The sequence below is a fragment of the Spinacia oleracea genome, chromosome 4, assembly GCF_020520425.1.
Source record: "Spinacia oleracea cultivar Varoflay chromosome 4, BTI_SOV_V1, whole genome shotgun sequence".
In the NCBI taxonomy this organism is placed as follows: domain Eukaryota; kingdom Viridiplantae; phylum Streptophyta; class Magnoliopsida; order Caryophyllales; family Amaranthaceae; genus Spinacia; species Spinacia oleracea.
This window is the reverse complement of record NC_079490.1, coordinates 107863312-107881949: the sequence shown is the minus strand read 5'-3', so window position 1 is coordinate 107881949 and position 18638 is coordinate 107863312. Positions and strand designations below refer to the sequence as shown.

At 34.2% G+C, this 18638-nt stretch overlaps 1 protein-coding gene and 1 long non-coding RNA gene across 3 annotated transcripts; both read left to right on the top strand.

The window, feature by feature from the left end:
* The first annotated feature begins 844 nt into the window (after window positions 1–844).
* On the top strand, window positions 845–4535 carry LOC130471779 (probable E3 ubiquitin ligase complex SCF subunit sconB). The gene is given in 7 exon segments (XM_056842079.1): window positions 845–955; window positions 1052–1159; window positions 1328–1623; window positions 1625–1676; window positions 1761–1958; window positions 2047–2128; window positions 4279–4535. Coding segments are annotated over 7 exon segments (948 nt in total). The 3' UTR covers window positions 4380–4535.
* Window positions 4536–14602: 10067 nt separating this feature from the next.
* LOC130459296 (uncharacterized) lies at window positions 14603–17646 on the top strand. 2 transcript variants are annotated; one of them, XR_008918600.1, is made up of 4 exons: window positions 14603–14941; window positions 15373–15558; window positions 17161–17222; window positions 17331–17646. It is a non-coding gene; the product is annotated as an uncharacterized lncRNA (long non-coding RNA). The 2 variants fall into 2 exon arrangements; XR_008918599.1 differs by lacking the exons at window positions 17161–17222; window positions 17331–17646 and adding an exon at window positions 15681–17153 and having other exon boundaries at window positions 14609–14941.
* The last annotated feature ends 992 nt before the right edge of the window (window positions 17647–18638 follow it).

Genomic DNA, 18638 nt, shown 5'->3' with positions numbered 1-18638 from the left:
ACCGTCGCCTCTGGGTCTCTCCCGTTGCCGGTGGTACTCCAGCAAGGGTCTGTTTCCTCGCCTCCTCACCGGTGGTCCCTTTCTCAAAAAACCACCTTCCCTGCTCGAAAAACCACCAATGAAGTCCATCCTTGCTCGAAAAACGAAGCTACTTTCCTCGGCCGGTGGTTCCAAGTGATATTGTTGCTCGCGAACCCTCTTCTCCGTCAATCCTCGCCGCTGCAAGTAACTTTCTTCCCTTTCCCTCTTGATTTTCGTTTTCAGAATTAGGGTTTGTTCATTTATATTAATTTTTTTTTTTGTGGCAAGTTGTTCATGGGGGAAGATTGAAGCTGCTATTTCCTGGTAGACCTGTATGTTGAAAATTCCAATTTTTATTTGGCGTTATCCATTTTTGAGAAGAATGGTACGCAACTGCAGCGAATGCTGCTTCTACCTGTTTTAGGTTGAGCATTTTGTCAAACTTTATTTAGCCTTTTTCCATTCTAGATTATCTATTGTTGTTGAGCCTTGAGCCTTCCCTTCGAAGTTAGCTTATAGCTCGATAATGTTTTATGTCCTAGCTTGAAATGTGGACTTGATTAGGTACTTAGGTGTTTAAGTAATACTGATTGTTAATGCCCGCAGGCTTCTTAGGAGAAAGGAATTTGTATTTTTTATTTTGAATTACAATGAAATTGCATACTGATGTTTGCTTATTCGACGGTCTAGCTGCTATAGATTTAACTTTTATTAACTGGAATCTATGGACTTGTGGGGGTTTGATTCTTGTATATTATTCTGACTTGCTAAAATCTCTATCAGGTATGAGTTTAAAACAAATCATGGAGAATGGATCACTTCAATGAAACCAAAGTTTGGGGATAATGTATCCGGACGTGTTCGTACAACAATCAAGTCAGTACCTCAGAATGTAAAAAAGTTCTGTATAAAGTCCTCATATGGGAAACCAGCTGTGAGATTTTGGTAGGTAAGTACATCTCATTCAACCAATTTTTTGTTTGTTTTGGCATTTCTTGATTACTGTTTTGTTGTATGATGAGCTTGGTAGCTGATTGGTGGTTTGTTTACTTCTTCATGTGCACACGATATGCAGTGTATTTCCTTTGTTTTTGTCTTTGTCTTTTTTGTTTTTGTTCTGGCCGGGGCCGGGGCGGGGGTGGGGGTGGATTGAGTGTTTTGAGTCCAGCAACACTAGATCCATCTTCTGATTATGTCTCCTGTTATGCTATTATGAGATTCGTGTATGTTGATTTGTCCAACTTGATTTATAAATTATGAGAGTTAGATCGACAATTGAGCTGACTAATCTGTTGTATCTGTCAAGATATGGAGAGCATGGTGCTTAACTGTGCATTCAATTAGCCATGATTGCGGGGCCATTGCCCTAAATTATGAGACTGGTTTGTCATTTTTGAAGGGGAGTACTAATGGTCTGTTTATTGCTTGTTTTGTTTCTTTAGCTCTGTTAGTGGGGTTGCCAAGATATGGAGTATATGTTGCATTTTCTCCTGTAAGTGACAATGTAGCAACTGCCTCAGCTGATCGTACTGCAAAGTTGTGGAACACAGATGGCACTTTATTGAGAACATTTGAAGGTCATTTAGACCGCCTAGCTCGTATTGCCTTCCATCCATCTGAGAAGTATTCTTGCTTTGGAAGGCCACATCAAACCTGTAAATTTCTTCTCTAGTCATTAACATTTATTTTTGTGATGCTAACCCTGATTGTTGACTCAGGTTTTTTCTTTTTCCTCTCAGGTTTATGGAGTTGATTTCTCTCCTAATGGCTATCATTTGGCCACTGGTTCTGAGGATAACACTTGTCGGATTTGGGACTTGAGAAAGAAAAAGTCATTGTACATAATTCCTGCCCATTCAAAGCTTATTTCACAGGTCAAATTTGAGCCTCAGGAGGGATATTATTTGGTCACTGCTTCATATGATACAACTGTTAAGGTATGAGACTTGGCACTCAATTACTCTCAGTAGTCTGTTTTGTTAAGTTACAAGGAGTGTTTTGTATCATTTTGCCCTATTTCATCAGGTATGGTCATCTCGAGACTTCAAGCTTATCAGGACATTGTCAGGACATGAAGCAAGAGTTACACCCTTAGATGTCATAGGAGGTAAGATCTTTTCTCTTGGTAAACTGTAGTAAAAGTGATGCGTGCAAAATGGGAACTTATAGTAGCATCTCATTACAAGTTTATAACTGTCATCTTGGGATGGAATTATGGTAAAGTTTATGGAAGTTGCCACTCAAAAACTGAATTTGTTTAAATACGTTACATTCAACAACAGAGATAAAGTGAATGCAATTTGATATAAAATATTGTATGGGTAACCTATCTCTAAGATCTCACCTCTCTCACTAAGTCTCACTCCAGCGACAAATCTGAAATTTGACTACCTAAACAACCAAAATCCGCCGGGAAAACAGTAAATCCGGCGTGTCAAGGGAATAGGTGGCATGGTTGGGTCGTTATAGGTCATATATTGAGCTAAAATGACATTTTCGCTCCCAACTTTGAACTAAAGAACCTAAGGACTCATTTGATTCTTATTACATGACTAATATGCATAGTTTTAAGTTTCTAAAACTCATTCGAACCTATTTATGCACATTTATGGCTCGTTGGGTCGTTATAGGTCATATATAGAGCTAAAATGACATTTTCGCTCCCAACTTTGAACTAAAGAACCTAAGGACTCATTTGATTCTTATTACATGACTAATATGCATAGTTTTAAGTTTCTAAAACTCATTCGAACTTATTTATGCACATTTATGGCTCGTTGGGTCGTTATAGGTCATATATAGAGCTAAAATGACATTTTCGCTCCCAACTTTGAACTAAAGAACCTAAGGACTCATTTGATTCTTGTTACATGACTAATATGCATAGTTTTAAGTTTCTAAATCTCATTCGAACCTATTTATGCACATTTAAGGTTCGTTGGGTTGTTATAGGTCATATATAGAGCTAAAATGACATATATAGAGTTAACTTATTACATGATTAATATGATTATTTTTATGTTTCCAAGATTCAATCCAATCTATTTATGCACGTTTGAGACTTGTTTGGCCATTATAGGTCATATTTAGGCTAAAATGACGTTTTCGTTCACAACTTTGAACTAACGAACCTAAGGACTCACTTCCAACTTATTACATGATTAATATGATTTTTTTAAGTTTCCAAGACTCAATCCAATCGATTTATGAACATTTGAGACTTGTTTGGTCGTTATAGGTCATGTTTAGGCTAAAATGAGGCATTTTAGCTCCCAAGCTCCCAACTTTGAACTAACGAACCTAAGAACTCATTTCGAACTTACTACATGATTCATATGATTAGTTTTAAATTTCCAAGACTCAATCCAATCTATTTATGCACATTTGAGACTTGTTTGGCCATTATAGGTCATATTTAGGCTAATATGACATTTTCGCTCCCAACTTTGAACTAACAAACCTAAAAAATAATTTCAAACTTATTACATGATTCATATGATTATTTTTAACTTTTCAAAAATCAATCCGATCTATTATGCACATTTGAGACTTGTTTGGTCGTTATAGGTCATATTTAGGCTAAAATGAGACATTTTCGCTCCTAATCTTGAACTAAAGAACCTAAAGACTCATTTTAAACCCTTTACATGATTAATATGCTTAGTTTGAAGTTTCCAAGACTTATTCCAATCTATTTATGCACATTTAAGGTTTGTTTGGTCGTTATTGGCCATATTTAGGCTAAAATGAGCATTTTCTCTCCCAAATTTGAAATAAAGAACCTAAGGACTCATTTTAAACCTTTTAAATGATTAATATACTTAGCTTTAAGTTTCCAAGACTCGTTCCAATCTATTTATGCACATTTAAGGTTCATTGGGTCGTTATAGGTCTTATTTAGGCTGGATTGACATTTTCGCTCCCAACTTTGAACTAAAGAACCTAATGACTCATTTTAAACTTTTTACATGTTTAATATGCATAGTTTTAACTTTCTAAGACTCATTCCAATCTATTTACGCACATTTAAGGCTCATTGGGTCGTTATAGGTTTTATTTAGGCTAAAATGACATTTTCGCTCCCAAATTTGAGCTACATAACCTAAGAATTCATTTTATACCTTTTACATGATTAATATGCTTAGCTTTAAGTTTCCAAGACTATTAGGACATTGTTATTAGTTGCTTGAATGTTAAAGTGTGATATTTAATTTGAATTTAATCTAATGCTTAGTTGAAATTTCTGTTTTTGTAAAGGTCTACACTCCGAGGAATGCGCCTATACTAGTGAGGAAATTGATGTGGTTCGTGAGCAACCGGCTAAGTGTTTTACCCGCAAGTATTTACTATTGGCTTGAGCGCGCTTGATCGAGGTGGTTTAGTTGTTATAGAACAATCGTTTACATTAAAATGTATGCGTACATTGAAATTGGAACGTATATTTGAATGTAGTACGTGCACTTTGGTTTTGGGATATATATATATGTATACAAAACACCAGTTATTATTTTTTATATTTGTTCTACAGGTTACGATATTTTATTTATTGTTGTTGACAGGTTCCTATATTTGGTGCAAGACACCCTAGGTATAGATAAATAAAACTAAAATTTTCCCGCCAAAAGCACAGCTTTGTTGCAGGGGGCATATACTTGTTCGCTGCAACAAGTGTGTAAAATTAGGCAAAAATCAAGACTTGTTGCAGCGTACAAAATGATGTACGCTGCAACAGACTGGTTTGTTGCAGCGAACAAAATGATGTACGCTGCAACAGACTGGTTTGTTGCAGCGTACAAATAAAAGCCCGCTGCAACAAACCAGTCTGTTGCAGCGTACATCATTTTGTACGCTGCAACAAGTCTTAATTTTTGCCTAATTTTACACACTTGTTGCAGCGTACATGCAAATGTACGCTGCAAAAAAGTACTTTTCGCAGCGTACATTGTACGCTGCAACAAGTCAATACTTGTTGCAGGCCCCCCAGTTGCAGCATACGATGTACGCTGCAACAGGGGTCTAAAAGCCCGCTGCAACAAGGGTTTTTTCTACTAGTGGTAGTATATTTATTCAATATACCGTCCATGTAAATTTCAATGAAGTTTGTTCTCTTGACATGTCAATACCATGTTAGTTTATAATGTTGCCAAGTATTAACTTAATACTCTTAATCAAATAAAATACCAAGTGCTTTACCGTTAATTAAGCTTCCTACTTTCGGAAAAAATAACTCCAGTTAAAATCCTTTATGATTATGAACTTCGTAATTCACAAGAGCGTAAATAAAAATATTTATAACTCTTTGTGTACGTGTTGAAAACTATAAATATCGTCTAGCTATAAAGTCCGAGTAATATGTCATGCTCATGGAACTTTATTTGACTTACGATCAAAATTCATTAATATTCACCTTAAAAATGTAAATAATATTTCCTTTGTTCTTTATTTAACACATAATTGAATTTCTACTTTTTTCAATACACAAATTTGATCTTTAATATCTTTAATTATAATTTAATTAATATATAAAACAATTACTATTTTAAAATTATACATTGTAACGAATCTAATAAAATCATGTAGAAAATAATTTATGCAAAAATTATAATACATGGTCAAAAGATAATGTGAAAATAAGACAAACCCGAATTGTTGTAATAAATTAAGAACAATATTAGAAGTATCTTTAAATTGGGATGATAAGAGTAATAATTTAGCTCATAGAAATGTGTTATTACATATGTAACACTTGAGTTTGCACGTAGTTATACTAGTCTTATATGCACGCGATGCGTGCGAGATTATACACAAACTATAATGATAGATGAATATATTGTCACAAACCAGACCAAATTACATAATTCATGGCGATTTTCCTTAAAATAAAAAATGAACACAATTTACTCAAATTCAGTACTAAAAAGTAAAAACAACTAAAACAATTCAAAATTTGCATCATATTACTTAATTTCTTCTCTCGTAGATGTTTTTCCCATATTGTTGATTCTTCTCCTTGATGCGTCTCCACTTTAGATCGAACTTGAAAAAATCACAAAAATTCAGAAGTAATCAATGAACTCATAAGTTCAGAAAATAATCCCCAAAAATTCAGAAAAATCAAACCTGTGCAATTTAAATCAAGTACTCAAAGAAATATAAATAACACCATTTCCTACCGGTTGGGGAAGTAAAACTCTATTGGACTAAAAAAAATACAATATCGGTTATACTTTTGCACAGACGATTCAAATAACACAATGTTATCTCACTCTTCACTACATATGCAAAACTTTAACACTCAATCATACAAAAACACTCAAATTTCATGGGTAAGCAGTGGCAACATCACTCAATCATTCAAGAAAGCTTTCAACAGTGACTTCGAGATGGAATTTAACAAAATAATCCAAATTTGCAACATAATACCAACAAATAAAGTTCAAGAAGCGTGATAAAGTATCATTAATGGAAAAAATTTAAAGATCATAGGGGCAATAGAGAATATACCCATAGTTCCTCGGTTACTGAAGTTTGGAACAGTTGAGCAAGAAGCACCCAGAAACCCGTCATTGTGCAACAATTCTTCATGCTGCCACCAGCTTGTTGATGCTGAAAACTACCCAATGCAACATACTCCTTCACAGTCGCAGAAAATCCATTGTAATCTCATTCCGAAAATTCCCCTGTCCTTTAAAGTTCACATACCTCATTCCCTCCATATATTTCCTTGTGTATACAGACTTCCTCTTCCCCTTATTTAAATCCCAAGCAACACAGCAAGTGTTGTTTCTTGGATTACCCTTCTTCCCACATTTCGATTTCGCTTCCATTCAACATTTGTCATCAAAACATCAGTTCAAAAATTGTGTGCATATCGTCATATCCCATATGGACATCCAATTAAGGAAATGAAGAATCAAAGTAAAATAGGTTATGCTGAAAAAATGCAGTAAAGTTTCTTTCTGAGTATATAAATTTCATCAGTTTTCCAAACTAAAAGAAATATACCGAAGTCCAATGAGTGATTTTTTTGCTAAAAGATTTTTCTTTCTATCAAATATACCAAAGTCCAAACTAAAAAATGCAAATGTGTGCTCTCAGCAGCTTTGGATGAAGCTAAGGTTCGCCAATTCTAGCAATATAGTCATCTAACTAAAATCCAATCATCAACAATTGAACAATTATAATCACCAAAATACACATTTCTAGCAATATTGTCATCCAACTAAAATTCAATCATCAAATAAATACTGCAGGTTAACGACAATCAAACATCAACCCATATCATATATAAACCTAAAATAATATGAATTAAATTAATTCTAACCATTAAGAAGAAATGGTCAAGTGCAGCTTGATGATCAATCGTATTACAGGGCTAGATTTTGAGAACATTTCCTCTATTCTACATGTGGAGTTTGTGTGTGTGAAAATGCATGCCTCAATAATATCAAAAGAAATAAAATAACTTCTAATCAACCGGTAACAACTTCTCAGGGCTGGAACTCAAGCGCAGCTTGATGATCAAGTATCGTATTGTGAAAGAAAAAAGAGAGCAAGCTTTCGATAAATAGTGGATGCAAGAATCCAATTTACTTGTGATTTTATGCACACAAACAATGCATCAATGAGCTCCAAAATTAAAACTAATAATCAAATTACAACCCAAAACACCAATACTAACAAAAATAACTTAATCCACAAAAGACAGAGAAAGAAAGAGAGTGCATGTAATTACTGGTATACCATGGGAACGGTGTAGAAAATGTTGCTAACATGGGTCAAAGTACGGGCCTGGTTAGAAATGGCTCTAACCCAATCAGGATCACCATGACCAAGGGCATTAGCAGCAATCCCAGAAGTAATATCCAAAAACTCTCTATATATATTTCTAACATATATTTTTCACTTCAGGGATGCATAAACATTCCAAGAAACAAAACAAAAACAGAATTGATCAAAATAATAATAATAATCAGCAAATGAATCATATATGTTGATATTAGAAATTTGGAGGCCGAACAAAGAATAAATCACCTTTCTGTGAATCTGTGGAGCTCCCATCTATGAGGTGAGATGAGAAGGGGATAAACCCTAATCTAAAACACCAAAAATCACAAAAAAATGGAAATTTAAATACATAGACCTAGAAAGTTCTAAAAATTCAGAAATTGAAGATAATTAAAGAAGGAAAAACCTGAAAGCTTCGGTGTAGGATCTTTAGGTGTCGGATCCACATGGCCCCACCACGAAGACGACCACCGTGCTACACCAAACAATGGTGGTGTAGCTCATAGCGCCGCTGCCTTTTCTGGTAGAATTTAAAGGTTGGAGCGGAAAGAGTGGTGGATGCGGAGGGCAGACAGTGGTGGGATATTTGCTCATCCTCGTCTACAACCAAAATCAACGAAAATTAAAACAAAATCTAAGAAAAAGAGATGAAAATTGAAGCAAAATCTGGAAATATGACTACCTGTAATCTGGAAATTTGTCTATCGAGGAGACACAGCCGTCGGGGCGGTTGAGGATGACCATCTTTGCGGGACCACTTGCGGGAAGACGGCGAGGAAGCCTTGATTTCTTCCCCAAAATCTTAAAAATGGAATTTGAAAGAGAGCAAAAACGGAATTCGAAGGAACTGTGAATTGAAAGGGTTTGAGGGGATTTTGGGATTCCCTAAACACAGGAAGGGTTTGAAAGTAAAAGATTTGAGGGTGTTTTGGTATTTTACATGGGGGACACGAAAAGTTATTTTACGAAAAAGTCCCTCAGCTCTTGGCTTATATAATGGAGATGAATGTTTATGGATAATACATAATAATGAATAAATTAATAAACAAATTGAGTAATAAAATATCAAGTTGACTGGCGCGTGCATAGCACGCGACGGTTCAACTAGTAATTAAAAAAAACCAGGAAAGGGAGTTAAACCAAATAACCCCCCAATTAATCCCACCAAATAATTAATTATACCTAGTAGAATAAAAAGGAAAAATGCCAAACCGGCCAATAGCACAATGTACGTTGTTTCTAACTAAACTGAAATATTATTAAGGCGACTGTTGATACGGTAGTAGTAATCGAACTTTAAATTTCTATTATTACTTAGGCAATTGTTGATATTAGTAGTAGTAAACATATTTTAAATCTCTATTATTTAGGCAACTATTTATATTAGTAGTAGTAACAGATTTTAAATCTCTATTCACGGTAATAATCAAGCATTAAGTAAGAGGAATTAATCAAGCAAATTTGTTATGGAAATAACAAGTAAATTAGGTAATGACCTTTAATCGAAAATTCACTTAAAATCCTATTTGCCTCGTATTGAATTCAAAAGGTGCCACAAATAAGTTGGAAAAAAAGACATAATTGTATTAAATTTTCCAAATTCGGTTACCCAAATTACACATCCACTGAATCCACAAAGTCAATCAATACCCCCAAGGCCTCAATACATGCAACTAGAATTTTATGCACGCGATGCGTCCGAAATTATATAAAAACTTAAAATTGTATTACAACCACTAAATATAAATATTAGATTAAAAAAAATGTTCACAAAGTTTGTATTTAAAAAAATTAACTTTATACTATACGATTATACATCTAAATTGTGAAACAGAGTAATCATGCCTTTACATGACAAAATCTAATTCTTGGTACCAAAACATAAATTCAAAAATTCCATCATGTACCTAAGAGTTACTCCATTTTGTTTCATTAACCCCATTTATGAACTTCTTTCTACAACTTTTTTCAAAGCCAAGCCTAATGCATGCTTCCTGAGTTCTTGATGCAAGTTGAACCAGAATTGCCTGCTTTCTTGTAGATCTTGTAGAGTACAGAAGCAGCATCACCAACAACAATTCGGCAGCAGCAGCAACAATTCTTTAATATAGAGTGAGCAGCAGGAGTTTGTGGCTTTTTGGGCTAGAAATTTGAGTAAACATGAGATTAGCTCAATGAAGTTCTGCATAGGTGGATTAGCTAATACATTCTCATCCAATAAACAGAAGGAAATCTGGCTATTTTACCAAAAAATAATAATAAAATAATAATAATTTACTTTTGTAATTCCGTAAAAAAATTGTTTCTCCAAAATAATTTTGTAACTATTCTCCATTTTAAAATCATTGTACCATTCATATTTAATTATAATTAACTTTTTAATTAAAACATTTAACACAACGGCATTAAAATGTGATTAAAATGTGGTTATTACCAAAGGCATTTTCCCAAACTAAAGGACAAACCTGTTAATGCATTCAGTTCGTTTGTTTCTGGCTGTGACCTCCCAAGCTACTGATTCCTGTAGAGCCGATCTCAAATATCTTGCCTGGAATAGACAAACACGTTATTAGTATTCTGAGATGGCAAAGGAAACAGACTGGAGAACGACGATGCAACATGAGGAAACAGTTCTGATTTCCTCAAAATACAGAAAATATTATCATAAGTCTTGGATGTCTATGATTATTAAGTCTAGATTCAAATTAAGAAACATCATTTCACAATAATCTCAACCTAATTATCCAGAATGGTCACTGACACACAACTTTCACATAAAGTTTGGGTCAACATCTTCTAATCACTTCTAGAGTTCTAGACAATGACGATATCAACCAAGAGCACACAATTGAAGACAACAAAAAAATACCAAAATTTTTTGTTAACAGTTAAATAATTGGGCAGCTCAAAATATTAAAAATAACCAAAAGTGAAAAAAATTAATCATAAAATGAGGAAAACCAAATCCTACAAAACAACCACAAATTACATCCAAAACACCCCCAAATCATAAATACAAATCCTATACTCCGTACTAAGGAAATTCCTAGGTTAAAAACCAAATTTTGCGAAATGTAAATATATTCAATCTTGAAAAATCAAAATCAGCTAGACTAAAACCATTAAGTTACTAAAATGGAAATTTTGCATTATAAACACAGCAATCAAACAACAACAAAAATTAGGACAATTTATTGGGAATTTCAGGAAGATTTTTTCCAAAAGGAGGGTTCAAACAGTAAATCAAATCACATAACCATAAAAGAACAAAAGTTCCTGGCAGAAGAAGCACATTTAATGCTAGCATCTTCACTGAAACTCAAAATCCCTGACATTGAATTCTGCATCCCTATCTGTTTGCTGCTTGTGGTTGATCCTTCCATGCACAATACTGGATTAGAATATGACCAATTCATCACATCAGTTTTCGTGTTTATAAAGCTGAATTCTTTCACATGAACACACCCATTAGGTACCACCAACTTGTAGGAGTTGATAATTGAAGGATCAATCATTTATTTTGGGTTTATACCCAAAATTTTAGGCAGAGGACCTTTCTTAACCCTCTTAAATCCCAGTTCAAAATGATATCAGAATTTCCAAATCATACAATCATCCCATAAAAGAAACATAATACATGCAATCAAAGAGATACATTTGGAAGGAGACAATTATGAGAGTTATTTTGGTAAAATCATGGCAAGATCGTAACAGTTTTTTAATACGGGTTCTTGAAAACAGGAAGGTTTACCTAGACTGCAGAAGCTATGTGAATGAATGTTGCTTCAGCCGAAGGTTTTCCAATAAATTGTAGACCGATAGGCAACCCTTCTTTATCATATCCAATCTACAAAAGTAATTGAATTTGTTCAGGGAAGAGTGACAGTATTAACCGCATTTTCACTTACATAAGTAATGCAAAAGGTAAAAGAATTGTATTCTCACCGGGACAGTAAATGCAGGAAGGCCAAGAAAATTCCCTGCTATTTGAAAGCGTACCATTGCAGCTGAAAAAAAAATTGCAGATAACTTATCAAATTTCTTTAGAAAGTAAGCCCATCTATTCAAAGCTTCAAACAGTTGGAACATATGGAGCTGCTGTATTAATGTGTACCTTCATTAATGTAACCGAGTTCACCGGTTTCTAAGGCATCATTCTTGATCTGGTATGCAGTTACACTGACATATCAAATGTGATAAATTAAGCTGAAAGTACTGGTGCAACCGGCATACATACCTTTTGAAAATAAATAGAGATTGAATTATCAGATCAAAAATTCCAGAAACAATCATGTCCATATTACACCGGAAAATCATAATCAAATATTCCAGAAAATAAATATGGACAGCGCAAAAACTACCCCTTCCTGTCCATATTACACAGGAAAATCATAATCAAATACAATTTGAACAATTTATCAATTGCAACCAAATTTATCACCAATTAAAAATTGAAAGAAAAAACCCTAGAATTAATTTCCTTTTAAAATCAAATTATAAAACAAAAAAAAATGTTACTGACCTTGCAAGAGTTGCAGCAATCACCAACTCCAAACCAGAAGAATAAAAGCTGAACAATCAATCAACCCAAATACCTCACTTCAGAAACCACATAACTCAATTCAGAAAAAGATAATTGAAATGATTTTTTTCAAGAATAATCAAAGTAATTCACCAATTTTGTGTTTGGAAGGCTTCGATTTTCATGTAGAAGGTTGCGGAATTTCCATGGCAGACTCTCATGCCTGAAAATAATCACAAAACTAAAATAAATTATCAACACCTAATTAAAAATCCTAATAATTATGAAAACAGGAAAAAATAATCCCCAAATCTCTAGAAATTCCTCTGTTAGGGTTTTGAGCTCTACATCTATCTCCAAATTAAAAGAAAACCCATCACCCACAAACAACTCCGAATTAAGAATATACCCAAATTTCCCAGAGAAAAAATATATCAAACAATTCAATTCAATAGGATCAATACCAAACCCAGTTTCCGATAGCATCTCCTTAAATTCCTGACAAAAAGAATCAGATCGACCTTCGCCATAAACATTTCGTTGAATCAAGTTCTTAAAATAATAAGCAGCATCTACTTTTACCAATTTACCATCTCCTACCGTTAATCAAGTTCAAAATTTCAATTTGTAGCATAGCAATTAGAAATTCAACGGATTTAATGCAGGATTCAAATTGATAATATGAAATAGCAGAAATGAATTACTGTTGACGTGGGAGAGGAGAGAGAGAGGGAAATCTTAGGCGACAAAAGCGCTTCGTCAACCTCCCCTCGCAAATCGAACAACCAGATCCCCCGGCCAGGTCACCGAAGATGACCACCCGCCGACATCCTTCCGTATTTGCAGAGTCGTGCTGGAGTCATGGTGCCATAACCGAGACAGAAGCCGCCATCGAAGCCTCCGTGAAGTCTTCTTCGGGTTTTAGGGTTTCACAGAGGGAGGAAGTTCGAGGAGAGAGAAAGAAGTTTTGGGCGAGAGTCGAGAGGAGGATTACAGGGCTAATACGGGTGAGGGTATAATTGTCTTTTTGCTTGGGGACACGAAAAGTTAAGTTACCAAAACGCCCTCAGCTGTTGGCTTATATAATAGAGATTCAATTCTCACGGATCAAAATTCTTGATTTTCATTCAATCACCTCAAAAAAATTATAGCTTTCTTAATGTTATCTAGATATTATTTTTAAAGACATAATTTCATTAAAATTATCTCTATTACCAGCGCGTCTCCTGTAAGACCAGTCACATCATCAACTTGATGGTGTGACGAGCGCGAAACCAATAGCGTACCTCCCCTAAAACTATAAAAAAAAGTAACAGATCTAAACTATAGAAGTAACATACCTAGACTAAAAAAGTACCTCCTCTAAAATTATATAAAAAAAAATTAACATATCTAAACTATAGAAATAACATACCTAAACTAAAAATGTACCTCCCCTAAAACTATTCCGTATAAAAAAAAAGGTAACATGTATAAACTATAGAAGTAACATACCTAAACTAAAAAAGTACCTCATCTAAAATTATAAAAAAAAGTAACATGTCTAAACAATAGAAGTAATACATAAACTAAAAAGGTACCTCCCCTAAAACTAATCCGTATAAAAAAAGTAACATGTCTAAACTATAGAAGTAATATACCTAAACTAAAAAGGTACCTCCCCTAAAACTACTCTGTATAAAAAAAAGTAACATGTCTAAACTATAGAAGTAATATACCTAAACTAAAAAGGTACCTCCTCTAAAATTAATTAAAAAAAAAAGTAACATGTCTAAACTATAGAAGTAACATACCTAAAATAAGAAGGTATCTCCCCAAAAACTACTCCGTATAAAAAAAAGTAACATGTATAAACTATAGAAGTCACATACCTAAACTAAAAAAAGTATTTCCTCTAAAATTAAAAAAAAAAGGTAACATGTCTAAACTATAGAAGTAACATACCTTAACTAAGAAGGTATCTCCCCTAAAACTACTCCGTATAAAAAAAGTAACATGTAAAAACTATAGAAATAACATACCTAAACTAAAAAAAATACCTCCTCTAAAATTATTAAAAAAAAGTAACATGTCTAAAATATAGAAGTAACATACCTAAATTCGCAAGTGTGAATTGGTCTCACCATCAGTTGATGGTGAGGACAGTCTCATATAAGAATTTGGGCTCTACTATATAAGTCAAGAGGGGAGGGACAGTTTAGTAACTACACTTTTCGTGTTCCCAAACAAAAAGTCCAAAATACCCTGTACAGTTAAACCCTAAACCAACACTATGACCGGACACCTTCTCTCTCAACTCCACCGACTATCTCTCTCTTCCTCTCTGATTTCCATCTGCTCTAATCCCTCAAACCCTATGAGCGGAGTCAATTCAGATGGAAACTTAGTCATAAGGTTCACTACCACCATACCTCTTCCTTAGATTCGGTGCCATAGAAAGCGGGGACGGTTGCGTCAAGGAGAGAGGAACATCAATTGGCTGACTCAAATCCCTTAGCTTCAACGCCGCATCGAAAGCGAGAAGAAGAACTAGGGATTTTCCAACTCAGTCGTTGTCTATGCCGCCGCCTCCACCGCCGGAGTTACACGTCGCCGCCTCACGCAACCCAGGTTATATTCCTTCAATTTCCAAACCCTAACTATATTTTCTGGGAGTATGATGGTGTCAATTCCTTTATTTTTTTAATCAAATGCGATTCATAGAAAGATGTATGTCTCTCTCCCCCTCTTTTTTTCCTCCTTGATTTTGAATCGATTTTGTTGTTTCTTCGGATTTGTTTCTGTTTTTGCGACTCCTATTTTACAAACTAGGGATTTTAATTGCTATTTTGTTTTCGTTTTTGTAATTTTCATTACTAATTGAAAGCGTATTTATAACTAGGTTTTGCTTTTGATTAGGTTTTTGAAATCTGATTGGGATTCCTAATAAGTTCTCTCCCTACAAGTCTCAATTTAATTCTGATTTGGATTTCGCAATCGAATTTTTCGACAATGTGTGATTGAATATTGATTGTTTGGTGATTCAATTGGTGTTTTTTAAGGCAAATGCGTTTGTGGAAGGTGTGACGCAAAAATCCGGCATCAGATCGATGAACTGGAGATTTGACAGCTGATGGAGTTCCTATTGTGTTTTGAGCGACTGTGGAACTTAGACGGGATGCACGAGTGGCACTTTCTGTATACAGTGCTTTTGATGACATGGAGTATATTAAAGCCCAGAAAATCAGGTGATACCAAGTTTTGTACCTTTTGATTTATGTGAATATTAGATGGTGTGAACAAATTAAGTGTGATTATCTATACCTAGAACAGGAATAACTGAATCTGCAGTTTGAAAAAAAATCTGCAGTTTGAAGGAACTGTAAATGAAGGAAATCGAGGGAAGAGCATATGGGATACCTTCTCCAAACTCCCAGGCATTATTATTTTTAATTATTAGTACGAACACTAATTAATTTGTTAATTTTAATGTTATTAGGATATTATGTATATAATTGCTTCATTAATTTGTTGATTATGAATAAATTGAAGCATTATGTAGTATTTTTTTTTGGTAGAATATCAATTTACATTATTTTTTTGCATCCTGAAAGTTGTTAGGCTTAAATTTCTTAACGCTCCCAATATACGCGTGCATCCTTGAAGTTATTGGTCTTATGTGTGTTTGGTAAGTTGGGGACTTGGTGGAGCGAGTTTATTTGGAACATGGATGCACTAAATGATGTTGTTCTTTGTGGTGTAATAGTCAAACTTCATAGATAGTGACCAGCAGGGCCATTTTAAAAGTTTGGAGGGTCCTGTTCTAGAATTAAAATTGGACCCTTCTCTAAGTATCAATTAGCAATTCAAATTTTCTTCTTATTCATATATTTTCATACCCACATTTACATTTTTTCTAGGAGGCATAATTTATAAATCACAAAAAATTTCAACAATTTAACAATATCGATGTGTTAAATGAATTGAAAAAACTGGGGAAAAATTTTATATGGTGTAAAATATGATATTAAGAAATATGATATTAAGAAAATGATGTATTTTTCCATTGATAATTGGGAGATTAATGGGAAATTGGCTGATTTATTTTAGTAATTTGAAGTATAAATATTGGAGAAGATGGAAGATTGATGATGATGATGGCGTGAGAAACAATGAGGAAGCTGACTTTCCTCAATAAGAAGAGAAAAAAAAAACACAACTTTCCAATGTAAGGTGAAATAGATGCAATATTTTATTTTTTTGGGCCCTTTTTTTTAACCGGGACCTTCTAAAATTTTTGGGCCCTGTGCCGTTGGGCTTCTTGCACTCCCTTATCAACGGGCCTGGTGACCAGAACAGATTTGCTGATTTTTGAGGGTTGCAACAGTTAGGCCATGTCCTATGTACCATTGTATGATTTTGATTAAATTGAAGCATTATGTAGTATTTTTTTTGTTAGAATATCAATTTACAGTTGAACAGGAATTTAAGTGCAATTAATTATATTGTTTAATTTTGTTATTACTGTTATTTATGATTTACGTTGAGCCTACATCAGAAACAGATTTGAGTTGAGCTTGATTTAGTGAAAGTATTTTGATTTTTTGATAGCAAGAGAGGGTGTGAAACATCCTAGACTAGAACTTTATAGAGATGAGAATATAGTTAATTTTAATCAGAATCAGGGTGGGGGTTTGACGGTGCAGGGTGGAGTCTGGATCAGAAAGACCACGTTAGTATTATTGACTGTATTTTGCTTTGTGATTTGATGATTTGTGATTGATAATTAGATGACGATTATGATGATGATGAGAGAATTGTTAACGATGGTATCGATTTTGCATTTTTAGGAACTCAACAACAATCATAAGAATCAATCTGAGAGGGCTGCTTCTTCTGGGGTTGAGCTAAGGTTAGGAGATTGCACTTTTACATCGACTACTTATTTTTTGGGTTATATTTGTTTCATGATTGCTCAAGTTCGATTCATTTTAATTGGCATTTGGGGTTTGTGGAACAGTTTCTACAAAGATGTCGAATGTAATTACTCCATCATTACCTTTGTCATCGAAAGACGAGGCTTCTTTAGTCGTTGATGAAGATGTGCAGTTGCGATCGGTTAATCTTTCAGCTGCCTTACAAAAGGTTATAGCCAGTCATTTTCACCAAATAGTCAGAAGAATTTGTGGAGTTATTTTGGTTTTTTTGATGTTACAAACTTCACTTATGTAATAGAGATTATGTATTTTTCCCTTTCAAAAATCTTTTAAGATACAACAAAAGAATTATAAAATTTTTGTGTTATTGTTAATATTGATGATTTGATTTTGATTTTACACTATGTTTGCTTAAGGAGGTCAAATTTGCTTTTTTATAAGACTAGTACAAATTTAACCTACATGACCCAAAATGATGTGTTAATAACTCACGTACATATCGAGCTCCACATCAGCCCATTATTGAGCAATCCCTTGACGTCGTTGCCGCTTCATCGAGCCGAAATTGGTAAGTTCTAATATTCTTGCAACTCGAACTCTCATTATTCTCTTTGTACTTTTGATTAGCTCTTGAAGGTATGCGAAACAAGAGAGGAGGGAATAGGTTAGTGTGTAATTATGGAGGGAGTTTTGGGAGGGTAAATTGTGATCTATTTTGATAAGGTGAGATCACGGTGGTGAAGGGAGGAGGGAAAAGATATATGGTTTTGATGTTGTTTTTTTTTTCTTTTCTCTCTCCTTAGTCTTTACATGTAAGTTGTAAGTTGCTTTCTAGATGTATTTTTTCAATAACATGTTTACACTACAACATATAAGATTAAAGAGGGCAAAAAATCTCACCCTCTTTGATCCAAATTTCGCCCTCTATAGCGCCGTCCTATTAGCTTTCTAGGGCGACTTTAATATTTCGCCCTCTTTGTTAAAGATCAAAGAGAACAATTTGTTTCGCCCTCTTTGATTAACTCAAAGAAGGCGGTTGATATTTTTCGCCCTCTTTGTTAAAGATCAAAGAGGGCAATTTGTGAGGTCGACCTGGTTGTTCAATACCAGGGCAACATCATAAATTCGCCCTAGTTGTTCAATAGTAGGGCAACATTAGAAACTCGCCCTCTTTGTTCCCTTTTTTGTTTGTAAAAAATATAATAAATTAGGGAGCCTCACAAGGAAGAGGAAGAGACCAACAAGGAAATTTTATTTTTTACTGTCATCATAATCATCACAAAAAGGATTTACAAGGAAAGAAAAATTAACACTAAAATTCTGAATATGATGTTAAATCTTAATCTCTCAAATTAGTTCATATTTAACATAAAATCCTCTTCTTCTTTGCT